This window comes from Suricata suricatta, chromosome 11 (genome assembly GCF_006229205.1).
Source record: "Suricata suricatta isolate VVHF042 chromosome 11, meerkat_22Aug2017_6uvM2_HiC, whole genome shotgun sequence".
Taxonomy (NCBI): domain Eukaryota; kingdom Metazoa; phylum Chordata; class Mammalia; order Carnivora; family Herpestidae; genus Suricata; species Suricata suricatta.
The window spans coordinates 2,043,433-2,061,859 of NC_043710.1; the positions used below are offsets into that span (position 1 = coordinate 2,043,433).

General features: G+C 63.8%; 2 protein-coding genes across 2 annotated transcripts in view; both read right to left on the reverse strand.

Moving 5' to 3' along the window:
- The window catches only part of CARS (cysteinyl-tRNA synthetase), a 40,648-nt gene extending 28,524 nt beyond the window's left edge, over positions 1 to 12,124 (reverse strand). The window contains exons 1-3 of the mRNA XM_029915158.1: positions 12,034 to 12,124; positions 3,797 to 4,027; positions 200 to 291 (exon numbers count right to left, since the gene is read on the reverse strand). Of these exons, the coding sequence (XP_029771018.1) occupies positions 200 to 291; positions 3,797 to 4,027; positions 12,034 to 12,058 (348 nt within the window). The 5' untranslated portion in view covers positions 12,059 to 12,124. The remainder of the gene's footprint in view (positions 1 to 199; positions 292 to 3,796; positions 4,028 to 12,033) is intronic.
- Positions 12,125 to 13,901: 1,777 nt separating this feature from the next.
- Positions 13,902 to 18,427, reverse strand: part of LOC115306716 (tumor necrosis factor receptor superfamily member 1A-like) — a 16,240-nt gene continuing 11,714 nt past the window's right edge. The window contains exons 8-11 of the mRNA XM_029957252.1: positions 18,406 to 18,425; positions 17,391 to 17,819; positions 15,744 to 15,786; positions 13,902 to 14,797 (exon numbers count right to left, since the gene is read on the reverse strand). Coding sequence (XP_029813112.1) covers positions 14,484 to 14,797; positions 15,744 to 15,786; positions 17,391 to 17,819; positions 18,406 to 18,425 — 806 coding nt within the window. The 3' untranslated portion in view covers positions 13,902 to 14,483. The remainder of the gene's footprint in view (positions 14,798 to 15,743; positions 15,787 to 17,390; positions 17,820 to 18,405; positions 18,426 to 18,427) is intronic.

An 18,427-nucleotide genomic window follows, 5' to 3' on the forward strand; every position in this document is an offset into this window, starting at 1 on the left:
GGGAGTGGCCAGCAGGCGGCCCCCCCCTCGAGGCGTCCCCTCAGAGGACAGCTGCCCTCGGGCCGTGCAGAGGGCACAGGGCGAGCAGCCAACGGGTCTCCAATCCCACGTGCACCTGCTGCAGAGCCCGACGCAACCGCAGAGGTCGTGCGCTCTGCCAGCCCCCCTCCTAGCACGGCTCCCCCCCACCGCTCCTGACCTTGTTCCGGGTGAGGCTGTTGTAAAGGCGGAGCTTGCACGGCAGAGACCCCGCTGGAGGAGACCACTGAGGCTGCCCCCGCCGACCTCGACCTGCGAAGGCACAGGGGGGGGGGGGGGGGTGTCACGGAACCGCAGAGCACGCCACAAGTGACGCCTGGCTTTCCCAGCAGAAGCACACGCGGCTCCACGAGCCGCCCAATGGGGCTACGCGACGCGTGTGCGGCTCCGCCCGTGTGCAACACGGCCCCTTCTCTGCTGGGCTCACGCCCCGCACTGCAACCGGAACCGAGCACGGCCTGGGGAGGTGTGGGGGTGCACAGAGGCCGCCGGTGGTGGCGCTGAGGGACGTGGGCCACTTTCCGGGGCAGCACAGGAGTGGCCAGGGGAGGGGACGTCTCCATCTGCTGGGGGCAAACACGTGGCCGGCTCCCCCTCAGTGCTGCGCCCCCCTCCCCACACCACGCAAGCCGCCCCAGCTGGAAGCAGAAGCAGGCCCGTGCGGCTGCGCGCTGGCGCCTGGCCGGCTCCGGAGGCGGTGTGGGGAGGCTCTGTCCCCCCACTGCCGCCCACGACCCCGCCTCCCCCTGCTCCTGCCACCGTCCCCGCCCTAGCACGGCCTCGGGGCCTCACCGGGTCCCAGGCCTGTGCGTCCGGCCGGTCAACAGGCAGGACGTATGCGGCCTGCGCCCTGAGAGCCTGCAGGGGCGCAACCCCGTCGTGGGAGCCCAGCACCCTTCGCCGCGACCCAGAGTCCACCCCCCCCCAGAGCCAGCGTGGTGCCTCCCCCGTGGTGCCCAGGATGGGCCCCACAGAGAAGCCAGTCCTAGGCGTGGCCATTTGCCCGACGTGCCACATCAGCCACACAAGCTAATCTGACTGACAGGCGGGGGGAGGAAGGGGCGTGTGTGCATGTGTGTGGGCTTGTGTGCCTGTATGTGTGTGCCCGTATGTGTTGGTGTGCATGTGAGCGTGTGTGTAAGTGTGTGTGTGCATACACATGTGTAAGCAAGCGTGTGCATGCACATGTGTGCATGTGAGCGTTTGCACAAGCGTGTGCATGAGTATGTGTGCGCATGCAGGTGAGGAGGGAAGCAGGCAGGGCCCCAAGGGAGCCCCTCCTCCAGGTCGGTGCCAGCACGCAGGGGCCCCGGGTCCCCGTGTGCGGGAAGGCGCGCACCCTCAACGCCACAGCAAGGCTTACGGGCGGGCGCGAGTCTCATGGGCTCACTCCCAATGCCGCGAACGCCCGCGAAGGAAATGCTCTGTCCGTGGCTCAGGGCACTCAGTCTGCCCTGTGCAATGCCATCAATCTCCCCCCTCGCTCGGACCCCCTAACTCCCGAAACAGAGTCAACACCGCCGTCCGAGACGACTGGGGACATGGGCCGAGCCGTGGCACACACCGACGTGACCCGGGGACCAGCAGGGCTCCCGCTCAGCAGGAAGGCTCGGGGTTCGCAGCCGAGGGCGAGGCCCGGGGAGCCTGGCCACGCCCCCGAAGGGCCACTACTGCCACAGGGGCGGAGGGTTCAAGGAACACTGGCATTCTGCAAACAGGAATTTGCCGAAGGGGAAAACTGGAGGGCATCACACGAGGACCCCTGATTTACTACAGAAAACTCCCCGCCAGCGCCCCAACCCGCGCCCGCCCGGCTCACTGAGCACAGGCGCCCCGGCAAGGCCGAGCCCGGTCTCCCTGCGCCTTACACAGCGCTCCGCCACGGCGGGGCCACCCCGGGGGCTAAGTCTTTGTGCTGGTTTCCGTCTGAACTAATGAACACACATTCGTTCACCCAGCACGTACCCGGTCCCCCCTGCCCCCTAGGCCCTGTCCTGGGCACGGGGCTGCCGTGGGGGACAAACTCCTACCGACAGCACCACACACTCAGCTCTGAGCCACACACGGCTGTAGGGAGGTCGCCGGGACGCCAGCGGGGTCAGCCGGGTCCCCAGTGCTGCGCTCAATGCCCTTTCCTGGGACACGGATGCCATGCTGCACTGTGAGGCGCCCAAAGTCACGCGGCCTTCCTCAGCGCCTAGCCCGCCCTGAGGGTCCTGCCTGGGGGCCGGGGGAAGCAGATAGGGCGCCTGGGAGGAGGCGCAGGGGCTCACGCTGCGTGCAGAGCCCTCCACACTTGGGGACGCAGCGGCCGAGGCCCGGAGCGGAGCCGTGGAGGGGAGGCTGACGGGGCTCGGAGGCAGCGGGAGGAACGGAGGCCCGGCCGCCCGCACCCCACCCTCTGTGCCCGTGAAGGTGCTCGGCTGTTGAGGCCCACCGCTGTGGGGAGGGACACAGACGGCCCGCCAGTCACCGGCACGGAACGGGGCTAGCGGCAGGAGCAGTGACCAGCCAGGTCACAGGCACTGGCAGAGTGGACTTGGAGGGAAGGTGGGCGGGGGCCTACCCTGGGCACACGCCTCCCCTCTGGTCCCTCGATCCCCGGCCCCCACCCCTTCCGGGTGCCAGAATCGAGCACTGCTCCCAGGGGCTCTGGGTGCCTTCCGGGGTGCGTCTCCCCCACCTCGAGCAGCCATGTCGACACGCGGGGTGACACTCTGCCTCCAGTGGCCCTCCCCTGCGTGGATTAAAAGACGTTTGCAGGAGCAGAGACCCGTCTTTATGTCATGACATCTGTGGTAATGTGTGCCTGCGCCTTTCTTTCAACGAGGTCCTCAATGGGGCACGAGCCAGGTCACTGCCAAGGCTGGGAGCCCAGGACCCACCCCGACCTCCGCCCCTGCGCACTGCGTCCTGGGAGCTGGGAGCCGGGGGACAACCTGACACCTGGGCCTTGGAGGGGACACAGCTGACACCACTGAGCTCAGCCGGGGCACTGTGCCGGACGTGCAGGGGGGAGACGTTGTACACAAAGCACCCACCCCGTGCGGGGGAAGGGGCGCTTGCTGCAGGATCGTCAAGGCCCCACCGCGCACGCACTCGAGGAGGGACGCCCCCTCCCCCTCTGCGGCAGGGGGCTCAGCTGTGTCCCAACGCCGCCCCCGAGGGTCCAGAGGGGGCCCCCAGAGACAGCATGCGGCCGCCCCCCGGGAAGCGGCGGGAGCGCACCAGCCAGGGGGAGCCGAGCTGCTCGCGGGCATCAGAAGTCAGGGGGCAAAGCCCGCGGGGTCCCCCGCAGGGCCTGAGCCCTAGGACTTCCCAGGACAACCTGCCTCACGCGGGCACAGGCGCGCCAGCTCTCACAGGCTGTGGCTAAAGCTAGGTGGCCGGTCTCAGCTCTTTTCCTGATTTCCAGATAGCCCGTGTCAATCAGCACTTGCTTCAGGGCGGAGCCCACCCGAACCCGGGCACGCGCACCGCAGCGCATGCAAGGAGCGCGGGGGAGGCGGCGGACGGGGTACGGCCGGGCCGGAAACTGGCCCCCAGAGCCCGCGAGGACTGCCCCTGCATGCAGCGTGTGCTTCCACCGGGGAGCGCGGGTGCCCCCGCCGGGCCGCGTGCCTGTGGGCGGCGACAGGAGCCAACCCTGCGGGCTCCTCCGGGTGGGGCGGCCGGCCAGCGCCACGCCTCTTCGGGGCCCTGACCCCAGAGGTGGCCGCCGGGAGAGACTCTCAGAGCTGGGGACTGCGCTACTCACTTGCTTGGCGCCCACAGGGCTCGCCCAGGACCGCTTCCATGTGCCTGAACCACCGAGCCACGTGGAAGAGGCGCGTGTCGGCGGGGGGCGCCGAGAGCTGCCTGAACACGTCCACGTCCGCCTGGGACAGCGCGTGCCCCTGGACGTAGCTGCGCGTGCTGAGGTGCTCGTTGAGGGCCTGCACCCGCGCAGTCTCGTCACCAATGCTCAGGATGGACCTGTAGGCGGGAGCTGCAAAGACAGAGGCACAGGGCGTCAGGGGGGCGGAGCCTTGGGCGCGGGGGCGGAGCCTCGGGGGCGGCTCCCGCCAGTCGACCCTTCCGGAACACGGACAAAGCAGACAGCGGTTTCCCGGGGCTGGCGAGGGGGCATGGGGGGCGGGGCGGGTGACTGACAGCGTCTCCATTGCGGGGATGGTCATGTTTTGGGTACGGATAAAGGCGCGGGCTGCACAACACCGTAAATGCGCTAAATGCCGCGGATTTGTGCTCTTCCAATACGATTTCAATGGTGAATTTTACATTATGCGAATTTTACCTCCATTAAAGAAAAACAACTGAACACAAAAGGACCCTTCTCCGCAGCGCACACCTGCTATGGGGTGGAGGGCTGCGCACACCCAGGCCCGGGGGGCCCGGAGGGTGCCAGGACGCAGCAAGCCTGGGCCGGGCCCCTGCACCAGCATGGTCTCCAGACTCTCGTGTTTCTGGGGCGATCATGGCCCAAAAGGCCAACCCTGACAGCAGACGCTCTGCCGGCCTCCGTCAGAGAAATCACTGAAAGGAGTCGCATTTGGGGCGTTTGTCTCCTGCAACCCGGAAGTGACTCCCAACCACCTGAGGGCCACCCCTCTCAAACGGGGTCATCAGGGAGGACAGGCCCCACCCCCTCTCTGTGGGAGGACAGGACCCTGACTTCTGTCACTGCCAGCCAGCAGACACAGCTGGCCACATGGCCTTGACACTCACCGCCCTCGGGGACTGCCCACCTCCTCCACTGAGCGCTGCTCACCCCTCCACACCCCTTCTTCGTCCCCAGGGCCCCATCTCCTGTCACGTGTCACTTCTCCTGGTATCTATCACCACTGGGTGAATCCTGTTCTTAGCACCCTAACACCCAGCTGCGTCTATCTCTGGTGTGGGGGTGGGCGTGGGGGGCTCAGGGTCGGAGCTGCCCCAAGCCTGAGCAGGAGGGGCACAGACCCAGCCCCGCCCCCAAAAAGGGAGGCGGGGACCACGCTGGTGGCACTAAGCCACAGGCCCTTGGGCCACAGAAGAGCCTGGTACCCCGGCTCACAGGCCCCAGATGTTTTACCTTAGTTTTCAGAGCGAACCATGTGGCAAAAGGACCAGGGCCCATCTGCCTCTACAGACACCCTCTCAGCCCGGGACCCACTCGGAGTGGAAAGCATGTGGCCATCCCTCTCCCTCTAGTCACAGGTGCCTGACACCACAGGGTCACTGGGTCACTGTGCCGGACCCACAGCACAGACGGCTGCGGACAGGGAGGGGACCCCCCACCTCTCTGACCCCCGTCTCCCCATCCCCGTTTACCCCCCTGGCACATGCCCCCCCCCCCCGCCTCTGCCGCCGGAGGACCCCGTGCAGGTCAGGCCATCGGCAGACTTCCGGGACACGGCACCAGCAGTGAGGACGAGGTGGGAGGGACCCACAGGGGGACGGAGGCCCGCGCCCCTTCCCCAGCCACTGGAACGCAACCAGGCCCGTGTCCCGGGTGTGTCTGTGCCCTGAGCCCGCCCCCCGTGGGGACCAGTGGGCCGCGAGGGGAGGTCCTCCTCCAGCTCTCCAACAGATGCGGAGCTGAAGCCACAGGCTTTCCTGAAAGCCCACCTGCTCCCTCCCCAGCGCACCCCCAGGAGGGCCCCGGCTCATCCCAGCCCGACGGGTCAGACACCCCATCCACGCGGCCACAGGGCCACCCTCCCCTCTCACTGGAGTCCTGCCCCTTTACGAATCACACTCAGGACGCCCACGGCCAAGCGGGCGGACAGTCCGGGAACCCGGCCTGCACGGGTACCAGAGATGCGGTCCTCCCCGTGGCTCCCACGCAGGGGCCCAGCCCGCCCCAATCCCAACCTCCACGCCGCAGGTCCCCCACGGGCAGCCTGGCATCACCCAACCCAGTGGCCGGCGTGGCCTGCTGAGAAGCGCAAGACCACTTTCCGTCCACCCCCCGACCACGCCCACCTCACCCTCCGGCCTCTGACTTCAGCTCCTGCCACCGCCCGCCACCCTATCCAGCCACCTGAGCCCCTGCGCACTCCACAAGCGCCTGGCCTGCTCCTTTCGGGGTCCCTCACCCCACCCTCCCGGCCTGCAATGCTACCCCAGACTGGCCAGGCTCCGCCCTTCCTCGGGGCTCTGCCGTCTGGTTGTCCACAGAGGTCCCCCTGGATGTCATTCCAAATGACCGCCTGCCACCTGGAGCCCCGACCCCCTTCCTGCCTTCGCTCCCCACGCTTACCCCTAACACGCCACTCCTTTCTTTACGTCTGCCCCATGCCCCCCTTTATTCGCTCTGCACACACCCTCAGCATCCAGCACGCAGCCTGGACAATCCGCCATGTGAATGGGGGAGCCTGCCAGAGAACTCGTGCTCACCATGCAGAGCCGCCTGTGACGGGGGGTGTTGCCCGCTGGTTTGGGGCCTCCCAGGCCCTCTCCCGGGCACAGCCCCCCCCCCCAGCACACCGCAGCGACCAGACTTCCCAGGGGCCCAATCTACAGCTGCTTCCAACCCGAAGGGCTGGCTGGCAGAGGCGCACACCTGCTCCCTCTCGACCCACAAGAAGCACGAGCACTTCCGCGTCAGCTCATGGACCGTCAAAGCCCAGAGAGACACAGAGGGTGTCCCCACCCTCCCCTTGCTGCCACTGAGCAGGGGGCTCTGAGGACCCGCCTGAGGGCTCCTAGGGAGTGGCCCCACTGCCACAGGCCCCCGACCCTGCTGCTCGGACTCGCTGACACCCCTGTAGAGGGCAGCGTGCAGCCAGGAGGGGGACCTGCGTGGAGGTGCTCCCGGCCCACAGAATCCAGGGAGCGGGGAGGCAGTGCCTGCCTCAGGGTACCGGGAACCGGGACTCTAAATAGGCGTCAGGCTGGTGGACCTTCCCTCCAGGGAACCTCCCCCTCCCTCAGCCACGGCCACGGTCCTCCCACGGCTCAGCAGCCAGCAGGTGGCTGTGGGCACACACTTTTCATAACGAAGAAAACCAAGTTCACTAAAGATGAAGAGGGCCTGCCAGAGGTGTGGGCAGAGCCAGGGTGGTGGCACACGCAGACGGGGGCGGGGGGCCCACGTGGACAGCGGGGACACACACCGACGGGAGACTGGTCGTTGGAAAGCCGTCTTCCCAACGCTGACCCCCCGCAGCCCCTTCCCCGTCTCTGACACAACCACTTACCAACCAGCGCCCAGATGGGGGGACGCAGCGCAGACGGCACCTCTCTGATCCCACCCACCGTCACCCCCGGACAGCGAGCACACAGGACAGACCTCCCTCGCTCAGAACGACCACCCAGGCCCTCCCCAAACAGGGAGTCAGGGAACCCTGACAGGCGGGCGTCTCCGCTTTCCCTCCAATAAGCACATACTGCTCTTAAAATGAGGAAAGCAGGTGGAGCGTCCGACCGCCAGGCTGGCTGTACAGCCCCTGCCGGCCTCGACGGGCTCGGAAGGACAGCCGCCTCGTCAAGCTGCTGAGAGTCAGTGAAATCCCGCTGGTAAACATTTAAGACAGCCGGGCACACCGCCGGCCCCCGCTCGGTTTGCCGGCACCGCCGGTACCCCCGCCCCGCGTCGTTATGACGACGGCCTGGAAGGAGGCTCCCCGCACGCGACACAGGCTTCAGGTCCACCACGCGGAGCGGCCTGGGCGTCGCCGGGCACGGGCCTTCCCGGGACGGGCGGCTCCCGCGCTTGAGTGTATCTTGAGGACACAAGTAAAGACCAGGTCCGCATCGCAGCGGTCGCGGACCGCGGTCTGGCTCCCAGCCTCTGTGCTGAGCTGAGCCGAGGCTCCTGGGACCTCACCTCGGCCACCGTCTGCCACCAGCTCAGGCTGCGCGTCCGCTCAGACACGCCCCGGGGAGAGACCCCGAGTGACCACGGCCCCGTCATGACGCGGCATCCAGCTTAGATCTTTCATCCGCTCTCTCCAATTAGAAAGCCCGAATCTTCACGAGATGCTTCCTGACACACAAACAAAAAGGCCAATCTCTCAGCGCAGGGAGGACAGCAAACGCCACAGGGAATGGGCTGCAGCCCAGCACCGCCTCTCCCCCTCTCCCGGCTCCTGCCATCAGCATTTAAACCTGCCTTGCCTTCCTCCTCCTCTGCCCTCCTCCTCCTCTGCCCTCCTCCTCCTCTGCCCTCCTCCTCCTCTACTCCAGATCCAGCCTGGGCTCACGGGCGGGGCAGCTCCTCCCCGTGAGCCATGGGAAGGGTACCTGCCCGGCCCACCAGAGACCCACAGAATCAGAACCTGGGGGGGGTGGGCTGGGCTGACAGCAGCCCCCCCCGCACGGCCCCAGCGCCTGCAGACCTCAGTGTGCAAAGAAGACCCCCAGACAGCGTGCAGAAGTGCGGACCCCTCTGGCCTTCCTCATAAGCTCCCAGGCCAGGTCTGTTTCCGTTTCCAAAATCAGCCTGGGCTCAGGGGTCAGCACCCCTCCCAGCTCGCCGCCAGTGCCCTACAAACCATGCCCAGTCTGCAAACATTCCGCTGGCTCCCCGGGCTGCCCGCCTGCAGCACCCCTGCTCCTGGGTCCCCTCCACTCGGCTTCCCGTCAGGATACTCAGCTGTCCAAGTGGCTCTCAGAAAGGGACAAACTCACCCCTTCTCGTGATTCTAACGTCGGGGAGCAGAGAGGCATGTGCACCGTGCTCTCCACCACCTGGCGGAATGCCACCCAGTCCCAGAGGCCAGGAATCGGCCACCATCCCCTACTGGGCTAAACCCCGGGTGCGCTGCTCTCAGCCCCACACTGCCCACACCCAGCACCAGCGCTGTCCCCCAGCCCTGCCCACGCCCCAGGCCAGCGCTGCCATTGCCCCCACTGTCCTCCTGCCCCACCTCCACGTGGGCAAGGGGCAGACGGTCTTTCCAAAACCTCCAGGTAAGACCTGGACTCCAAAGACGTGCCCAAGGCCCTGAACCTGTGGCCTATCTCCAGCCCTCCTCTGCCCTTTGGCCTCAGGAACTTTCAGGAAAGCAGGGCTCTGTGCCCGGACGCCCGCCCACTCCTCTGTCTTTGTCTGGGCTCAGCCTCCATCCCTCCTCAGGACCAGAGCACCAGGGGCTCACTGGCCCCCAGGCTGCCATCTCCGGGCTCTGGGCAGCTGCTGCTTCCAGGCAGAGCCAGCCCTGGGGCTCCCCACACCCCATCCTGCCCGTGGCTGGCTGGCAGAGAAGGGCCCAGCCGAGGCGTTCGGCTGGCAGAGCGCGGAGCCCGTGCTCTGAACGGCCTCGCCGTGCTCGGCCCCCCACGCAGCACACGCTCTGGGACGTGACCAGGGAGGGAGCTGCCACGCGGCCCCCAGAGGCCGCCACCTCCTGGGTTCCAGCCCACCTGGCACCGACCCGCCTCAGCCAGTTCCTCTGCTGGACGGAGAGCCCCGGAAAGGCTGAGACAGATCAACCTTGTTCGTGTGCAGAGCTCCGGGGCCCAGCGGCGCAGAGCAAAGCAGGTGCTCCGTGCGCATGCGCCGAGGAAATAAGAAGGGTCCGATCTAGCTAAGGGAATCTTTTTTAACTGCTCGGTGACACTTTTCCACTGAAACAGAAAATGGAACGCTCTCACGGCGCATTTCACTGACCTTCTGGTGGTCAGAGTCACAGCCTGCTGCCCAGACGGGAGGGTGGTGGGACACTGGGCGCCTCTCTTACACTTTACAAAAGTGCACCCCGGGAAGTGCGAGCTAAGGTCTGTCATCTACGGACGCACGCCGTCTGTTTTCCTCTGGGAAACACAGCACAGCGTGTTGCCTTTATCTCGTCTGCGCTGCCAGGCTCACTCACGCCGTTACCCTGAATGGAATCATCCAGATTACCATCCACGGCAGCACAGGACTGCGGTTACGACCCCAGCTGTGGTCAGATAGGCCACAGAGGCCTGGCTCTGCCTCTGGCCGGCTGCGCGACCCCAGACAAATCACTTCTCAGAGCGCCAGGATCCTCGCCTGTGCAGGAAGGACAGGGCAGAACCCACCACGAAGAGTCGCCCCGAGGACTGAAGGCCGCGGCAGGTGCAGGCAGACCGGGGCCTGGGAGACGCGCGCGCTGAGAACAGGGTGAGCCACGCGATGACCAGGAAGCCCCTTCGCTGCATGAGAAACTAAACAGCAAGTCTGACCTGACCGAAGCCACCAGAGAGCGCGAGTGTGCAGGGCAAGGCCCCTGGGAGGAGCGCGGGCCCCCAGGGGCCTCAGAGGGTCCCGCGGAACCTGGAGAGGGGGCGCCCTTCAAGCCACAGAGGAGAAGCTATACCCCCAGGGTCATCACCGGGCACCAAAGAGATGTTCTGGGTCAACTTAAGGAAGATGATCTGAATCGGGAAGAATATTCTAAGTGAAGGTCTCCTCACAAAGCCCGGGAAGATGGTAACCTAAGTGCATCTATGACTGCAGTATGTAATATAAAGCCTTTCCTATGTCATTTTACTTCCTGTTTCTTCAGAGGATGGTCTTAGGTGGTTGTCTCTGGGGGAAGCCTGGGGACAGACGGGAGGGCAGTAAAGGAGGAGCAGGTGGGCTGAGCCCTGGAGCCAAGCACTGGCTGGGAGGTGTTGCCCCAAAACACGGGACTAGAAAAATCTACCAGCTGTCCAGACATCCTGGGGGTTGGCCCATTCCTACCAAGGCTCCAAAAACCTCGAATCCTAAACCAATTAAAAGAAAAATCCAATGTCATTTATGTTCACACGTGAACCAAAACCACACTTCCATTTAAAAACAATAATAAAGGGGGTGCCCGAGTGACTCAGTCGGTTAAGCACCCAACTCTCGACTTCAGCTCAGGCTGTGATCCCCATGGCGTGCGAGATGGAGCCCCGTGTGGTCTGAGATCAAGCCCCCTGTGCTTGGGACTCTCCTCCTCTCTCTGCCCCTCCCCCACCTCTCAAAAATAAACTTAAAAAAAAGGCAAGACAGAAGCTCGAGTTTCAGACACACAGCGCCCATCCTGTGCCAGGCACTGCTCTAAATCCTTCCCAAGTAATCACCCCGTTAAGGGGCCACGTCCCCTGAGGCAGCACGCATCACCCCTCTGTGCTGTGGTTAAGGGACACAGCTGGGACCTGGGCCCAGCCGGCCCGGCTCGGCGTGCTGCCATTTTACGGGAGTCCGGGGGGGACATCTGAGGGCTGCGTGCCTCGGAGGCAGGTGGGGACAGCGCCGGAATCCAAGCACACCTGTTGGGTGAAATGCAGAGTGCCTGGTATGTGGGTTACCCCACTTAGAGCCCCAGAGGCCTCAGGAGCAAAGAGGGGCACGGGGGCCAAGAGAGCCCTGCGCAGCCTAAGCTGTGGGCAGCCTGGCACATGTAATCTCCCGCAGCCAAGAGCATACAACCTACGCTCAGAACGCTTCCTGACGGATGTTTGCTGCCGACTTCGGAATCCCAGTGACAGTCTCTGGTCTTGGCAGCAGCCACAGCCTTGCCTGCGGGGCTGTGGGAGAAGACCCCGCGCTCTCCGGAGGTCCACCCGCTGGTGCCATCAATGGCCCGGACGGGCAGAGCCAGCGCTGCTCCCGGCGGCAATAAAGCGGGGCAATAACGCTCTGACCACGCAGATCCCAATGACCACCGTTGGCGGAGCCGCAGATGAAAGCCTCGTAAAGCCCGCGTCCGCGTCCCCCCGGCGTCCCCCGCCCACCTCCGGGCTGCTGCCCGGCTGGGCGCCAACCGCCACCACCCTGGGGCTCTGCCTGTCCCCAGAGCACAGCTGCGGCTGGAGGGGGCGAGGTCATCCCTGGCACAACCCGAGGAGGAGACTGAGGCGGAGGAGGAGGGACCGCGGGGCCGCCAGGACCCAGGTCGAGTCCCAGCGAAGTGCGGACAGCGCAGGCCCAGGCGCGGGGTCGTCCGCCGCCGTCCCCCGGGACCCGCTCCGGACACCCGCCGCCCCTCAGCCCTGGGGTCGCTCCCCGCCCGCCCCGGACACCCGCCGCGCCCTCAGGCCCGGGGTCGCCCCGCTCGCCTCCCCGCGCGCACTCACCCTGCTCCCCGGAGGAACCTGACATCGTCGGAATTACAAGCCAGCAGCCGCGGCGCCGGCTTCCCAGAATCTGATGCAACCACCGCCCCGGAAGTCCCGCCCAGCTTCCGGACACCCTTCAGGGACACGCCCGGTCGCTAGGCAACCGCTGCGGACCCCTCCCCCCGGTGCCGCCGTCTCAGGGCATGCTGGGAGTTGTAGTTGTTATCGCACCGCGTACGGCGTCCTTGAGGAACCCGGGAGCTGCGTGTTCCGTGTCCCGACCACTGAGGAGGCGGGGACCAGCCTGGGCGCGGGGCTTGGTGGTGTGTGGGTTGGGGTTGGGGTTGGGATTGGGGGGCTGGGAGGAATGTTGCAGTCCTGCCTCGAGAGAGGCTTTAAAGACAGATCTCATGCATGCCTGTTTTAAGTTGGCATTGTAGCAAGTGGTGTGGGGATATCACCCCCAACGCCCCCCCCCCCCGAGAAATTAATGTGCTAGCCTGGTTGGAGGATTAGTTCGAAGGAAGCTTAGAAGATGGGATTAGGGATGGGAGGGAAGTGCCTCCCAGGCAGAGGGGACCGTCCTGCAAATGAACCCAGCAGAAAGCAAACCCCTGAGAACGTGAGCCTTAGCATAGACTGCACGGGAGCAGCCCTGGCAAGAGGCAGGGCTTGAGAAACAGGCCAGGGCTTGGAACTTCATGAAGCATCTTGTAATCGAAATGAAGGACACTGACTCCCCTGCAGGGTTTAGAAAGGACCAGCATGACTGTTTGTGCTTTAGGGCTGTTCTTGCAACTGCCAGGTGCTAGCGGAATGGGTCCGGGAGAGCCAGAGGAAAAGCAAAACCTGAGGCGTTGCAACAGTCTGTGGGAGTGAATGGCGGCCTGGACTAGTAGGGTGAGCAGGCAGGCCTGGGAGAGCCACAGAAGCAGCAGGCCCTGGGACATGGGGGGGGGGGGGGGACAAGAGAGTTGGTGGTATCCCTCCCTCCGAGAGAACACCTGTGTCTGGACTGAGTGGTTGTAGCATTTAATGATGCTCTGGAAGAGGAAGATGCTTGGCGCTGGACAGAAGTGGGCAGGCCAATCTGCAGAGGTTGGAGTGAGGGAGGAGGGCAGGTAGAGATCACATTCTGAGGCCACGGACGTTTCCAGAGCTCCTCCCTCTGGCAAATCACCGCCTTGGGGCCCATTCCTTCCCCTGTGCATGGCCTCCCCTTCCAAAGATACCACACCCAAAGCTGTGTGCCCGCCGGAAATAAAAGGAAATGCCATTAAAAAAATTTTTTGTCTTTATTTTCAGACAATCAGAGAGTGAGCAGGGGAGGAGCAGAGAGAGAGGGGGACACAGAATCTGAAGCAGCTCCAGGCTGTGAGCTGTCAGCAGAGACAGCAAGGCCCAAACTCACAAACCCAAGATCTTGACCTGAGCTGAAGTCAGAAGCTTAACAGACTGAGCTCAGCCACCCAGGAAATGCTATTTGAGACAGAACTTTTATTAAGTAAAAATAAAGAATAAAATATTTGCTATCAATACTTTTAAAAATGTTGGTATTTTAGAGAAAGTGAGTATGAGCAGACGAGGGGCAATAGAAAGAGGGAGACAGAATTGGAAGCAGGCTCCAGGCTGTGAGGTTAGCACAGAGCCTGACACGGGGCCCGAACTCACAAATCGTGAGATCATGACCTAAGCCAAAGTTGCAGAGCCACCCAGACACCCCAATACATTAAAAACACTTATATAACTTAAAATTTTTTTTAACATTTGAGAGACAGAGCACAGGCAGGGAAAGAAGCAGCAAGACAGACAGAAATTGAAGCAGGCTCCAGGCTATGAGCGGTCAGCAGAGCCGAGCGTGGGGCTCGAACCCACAAATTGTGAGAGCATAAATGTGAGCGAAGTCAGACACTCAACCCACTGAGCCACTCAGGCGCCCCTAAAAATATTTTTTCTAAAAAAGCAAGCCAAGGTCTAGACCTCCAGCTCAAGGCCCCAGCGACGGTCCCATCAGCTGCCAGGTACAGGTTAGTGGTCACTGGGTTGCTCATACTTATTTATGGAGCACTCAGTCACCCCATTCTAGGCCATGGGGACATCACAGAGACTTGGATGTGGAGAAGCAGGCCATGACAGAAAAACTGTCAAACCCTCCGGGCCTCAGCACCCAGGAAGAGGACCAAGGATTGTGAATCACCCCCGTACAGGAAGTGTACAGAGCTCCTCCCTCCGGCAAATCACGTCCTTGGGGCCCGCAGGCAGTCCCCAGGACACCCCTTCACGGGCAGGAACGCACTTCTTCTCAGCGTGTAGAACTGACCGCCCCAATGGAAACGTTCCGTAGAAATCTATTCAGAGAACTCCATCTGGGATTCAAGAAGTTCCTAATAGGGTAGAAACTGGGCCAGAATCAGATCCAGTCCACGTGGAGCCTTGCCTCGGGCATAATCCAGTGCCAAAACTTCACTCTAATCAGAGGTCTCGGAGTTTTCTACACGTTTTCCTAAAAGAGCTTCTGCTACTAGATTGTTTATAATGTTCTCCAGGTGCATGTGTAGCTCCAGTTTGTGGAGGGCAGCCAGGAGTCTAAACACAGAAGCATCCTTTCCCTTCCTCCCTCTCCACCTAGAGAGCATCTTATGATGCTGCTCATTCAAATTGCCTGGGTTTTCACATTCGCAAGAGTCAATGTCCGCCTCGTCCAGGCCAATTAGCCTGACAAACATCTTAAAGTTATTTCCCAAGTTTGCTTTGACAAATTCACAGTTGATCCTCATGGTGGCTGAAAGAAACAAAACCAAAACGGAAGATAGTTACATTTCTGGGAGAGCAGCGCGGCACCTGCGGACACTGAGCCCCAGGAACGCGGTCACAGGGCTCTCCACCGTCCCCTTCCCTGGCCAGCACACGGCACCCAGGACGTGGGAGGTCCTGTCCGACCCCGGGGGTCTCACAGAAGTGATCAGGTCCAGGGGCTGGGAGACCCAGGCTGGGCCACCTCTGCCCTGGTGCTTGCCCTGCCTGTACGCTCATCCTCGAGCCCAGGGGGCGGGTGGGGAGGGGCAGGATGGGGCCGCCGCAAACCGCATGGGGACCCGCAGCCTGCTGTGTGTCGTCCGCCTGCCCCTCTCCCCCTCCACACCCAGAGAGAGGCTATAAGACGGTCAGGACGGGAGGGCCTTCTGCTGTCAGCAGGGGCCCCTGATTGGGATCTCAGACCTGGGGCAAGTCCTGTCACCTGAGTTTCAGACCGTCACGTTCCTAAATCCGTACGACGGGGTGATCTGGCAGAGCTGTCAGCGAAGGGGACGTGGAAAGCACCCGGCACGCGGCGGGCCTCCCACCCAGCAGGGCGGCTCATCCAGGGCCGGGGCACGGACCCCCGCCTCCCACCCAGCAGGGCGGCTCATCCAGGGCCGGGGCACGGACCCCCGCCTCCCACCCAGCAGGGCGGCTCATCCAGGGCCGGGGCACGGACCCCCGCCTCCCACCCATTCCCAAACACACAAGCGGGCCATAAAATCAAAGGATGATGAACCCCGTAAAACTCGGGTTTGCCAAACTGCCGTCGTTAGCGAGGGTGAGAAAGCACGTCACGAGCGGACGGAGGGTCCCCGTGGCTGCAAGCAGACAGGCGTCCCGGAAACAAAGCCACGAGGTCCAGCCAGTCAGGCCAAAGGAGGTGAAGCCCAAACAGTCACCGTGAGTGAGGAATTCAGATCACGTACCCTCGTTAGATTGGTCGATGAGGAGATATTCTTTCCTGTAGTGCTGTGAACAGAAGAAGAAAGACTGACCCAGGAGAAGGAGCGTGTGCAGCAGAAGCACCACATGCTTGGGGGGCTGCAGGGCGGGGGCGCCTGTCTTCGGGGAGCTCCAACAGGCGGCAGAGAGCTCACAGCCTGCGTGTGCCCCCCGCGCGCCCTGGGCCCAGTGACAGCACCGCGTTGCTGCTGTGACCCAGAGGCTCCTGCTCAGAGAATGGCTGAACTATGTCACCGGGGGGACCCGTTCCACCCCAGGTCATCCTAACAGGGAGGACGCTTGTGAACGCAACTTCCTAACATGGCCAATGCTGGTGTGCACAGGCACGGGACAGGTGCTCTTCGCGAGGAGAAGGTCAGGCTTCCGCGCGGCGTCAAGCCACCTGCTCTGGGCATCTGCGCCTCGAGAGCCCGGCTCGGCCGCGCTGGCTGCTGGCCCGGCACGCAATGCCGGTCCCTCCAGGGGCTGCTGGGCCACAAAACAGGGTGAGAACAGGTGGACTCCTGTGGCACCGCCCGAGGGACCCCCTGGGCCGCCCGCTGAGACAGGCAGGGGTCCTAACTTCTCTACCTGACTCCCCTCAGACCCCCTGGAGAATCTGAAGTCAGACTATGTCCCTGAAATGAGGCGGAAGGACACTCGACCCAGGGACCCAGGCTCCAGAGGACAGTTCCCAACCTCGCTGCCCACATCACAGCCACCCGGAGTCCCATGGTCTCCTCCCTGGGGCCCTGCCCCTCAACTCCCAGGAGGTTCAGAACAGACCCTGTTCACCCCCTGAGGACTGGCTGTGGCCCCCTCTCTTCCTAAAGAGTCACGCTCCTCGCCAGCACTAGACAGCAATTATCTGCTCAGCTGGTCAAGCCCTATTCGGGTGTCACCAACTCCAGACGGGCCCTCACAGCCCTGCAGCAGAGGACAGGGGCTGTGGCTGTCCTCCAAGGGGGAGCACAGGCAGATAAGTGCTGGCTTCGCCCCGAGCTGCCCGCCCTCCCTCTTACGGCCCCGGCAGCCGGACGGCATGGCCGGCACACGGGCAGGGCTCAGCCGAGGCCCTGGCGAGTTGCCACCAGCGGGCCGGGCCTCCTCCTTCCTGCCACAGTACCCGGACGAGGAGCGTCCACCTCCGTGTCACAGTCCCTTGGGACAGCAGGCTGGGTTGGGGACTGCTATGAGATGTCCTGTGTCCTTGTCCTAGAAACATGGACGTCCTAACCTGTAGGCAGTGACTGTGTTTGGGACCAGGGTCACTGCGGACGATGACATTAGGATACGGTTGGTGGGCTGGGCCCTGGGGAAGAGGGGAAAGTTGGACACAGACACGCACACAGGGAGACGCCACGTGAGGCAGGAGGCGCAGGTCGGATGATGCATGTGCAAGGCAAGGAGCCCCAAAGGGGCCAGGAACCAGCCACGGCTTGGGGGGAGGCCCGGACCGGACCATCGGTGTAGCCTCGGCAGGAAGCAGCCAGCCAGCGGCCCCCCGCACCGGAGCTGGGCAGGAGCTGCGGTCTAAGCCACCCCGGGATGCTCCTGCGGGGGCTGCGGAAGCACGGAGCTCTGCATACACGCTTCGTCGTCCCTCGGACCCACACAGACGCTTCACTCACCTCCTCTAGACTCCTGAGCGAGGGGGGTGCCTGCATCCCGTCCTGGGGCCCCGGAGCAGCGGGAACGGTGGGAGCACCCCGAGCAGCGGGAGCGACAGGAGCGGCGGGAGCACCACCAGCAGCGAGAGCACCAGGAGCACCGCCAGCAGCGGGAGCACCGCCAGCAGCGGGAGCACCAAGGGCATCGGAAGGGACAGGAGGTGCGCTCTCTAACGTCTGCTCTGGGGCCGCCGGGCTTCCGCCGACCACCACCGCCTGCAGCTCGGCGCCTTCCTCGGGCTCCTCGGAGGGGCCCAGCTGGGGCCCGGACTCGGGCATCAAGGCGAGGCTCTCCTCCTCCGCAGGCTGGGCTTCCGGGGCCGCCGCCGGCCTGGCCCGCTCAGGCACCTCAGGGCGCACCGTCTCAGGCTGTGGATTGCTTCTCGGCGACTAAAGGACAAAGTCATTTCTCTTGGTCATGGAAGCTCCCGAGGCACCGCTCTGGGGGGAACGGTCAACTTAACTGTCTGATGAATTAGCAGGAAACGTGCGGTTTTAGAGAACACGGGGTGACCTCCCCGTTCTGCCACCAGCTGGAGACCCCCCAACCCAAGCCTGTGGTGGGTTGAAAGGGGGCCCCCCAAAGATACGGGCATATCATTTTAGTGCACTTCACAGGTATGGTACTTTTTTAAGAGAGTCTGTAGGTGGGGGAGGGTCAGAGAGGGGAGAGAATCCCAGGCAGGCTCCACGCTGTCAGCGCAGAGCCCCATGCAGGGCTCGATCCCACAACACCGCACGATCATGACCTGAGCCTAAATCTGGAGTGGGCTGTCGGGGGACTGAGCCCCCCAGGCGCTCGCAAGTACAATTCCTTACGGATGCAGGTTGGTGGCGGCTCTGCTTGGGGCACATGTGTGGGCGCCCTTCCCCAACCCCATCTGCGCCCCCTCCCCCGCCGTGTCTCCCTGTCACATTCTGGTAATCCTGCCGGACTTCACCCTGTTTCGCCTGCAGCTCCCCCCCCCCCCGCCACCCGGGCCATCTTGTGGGACTCT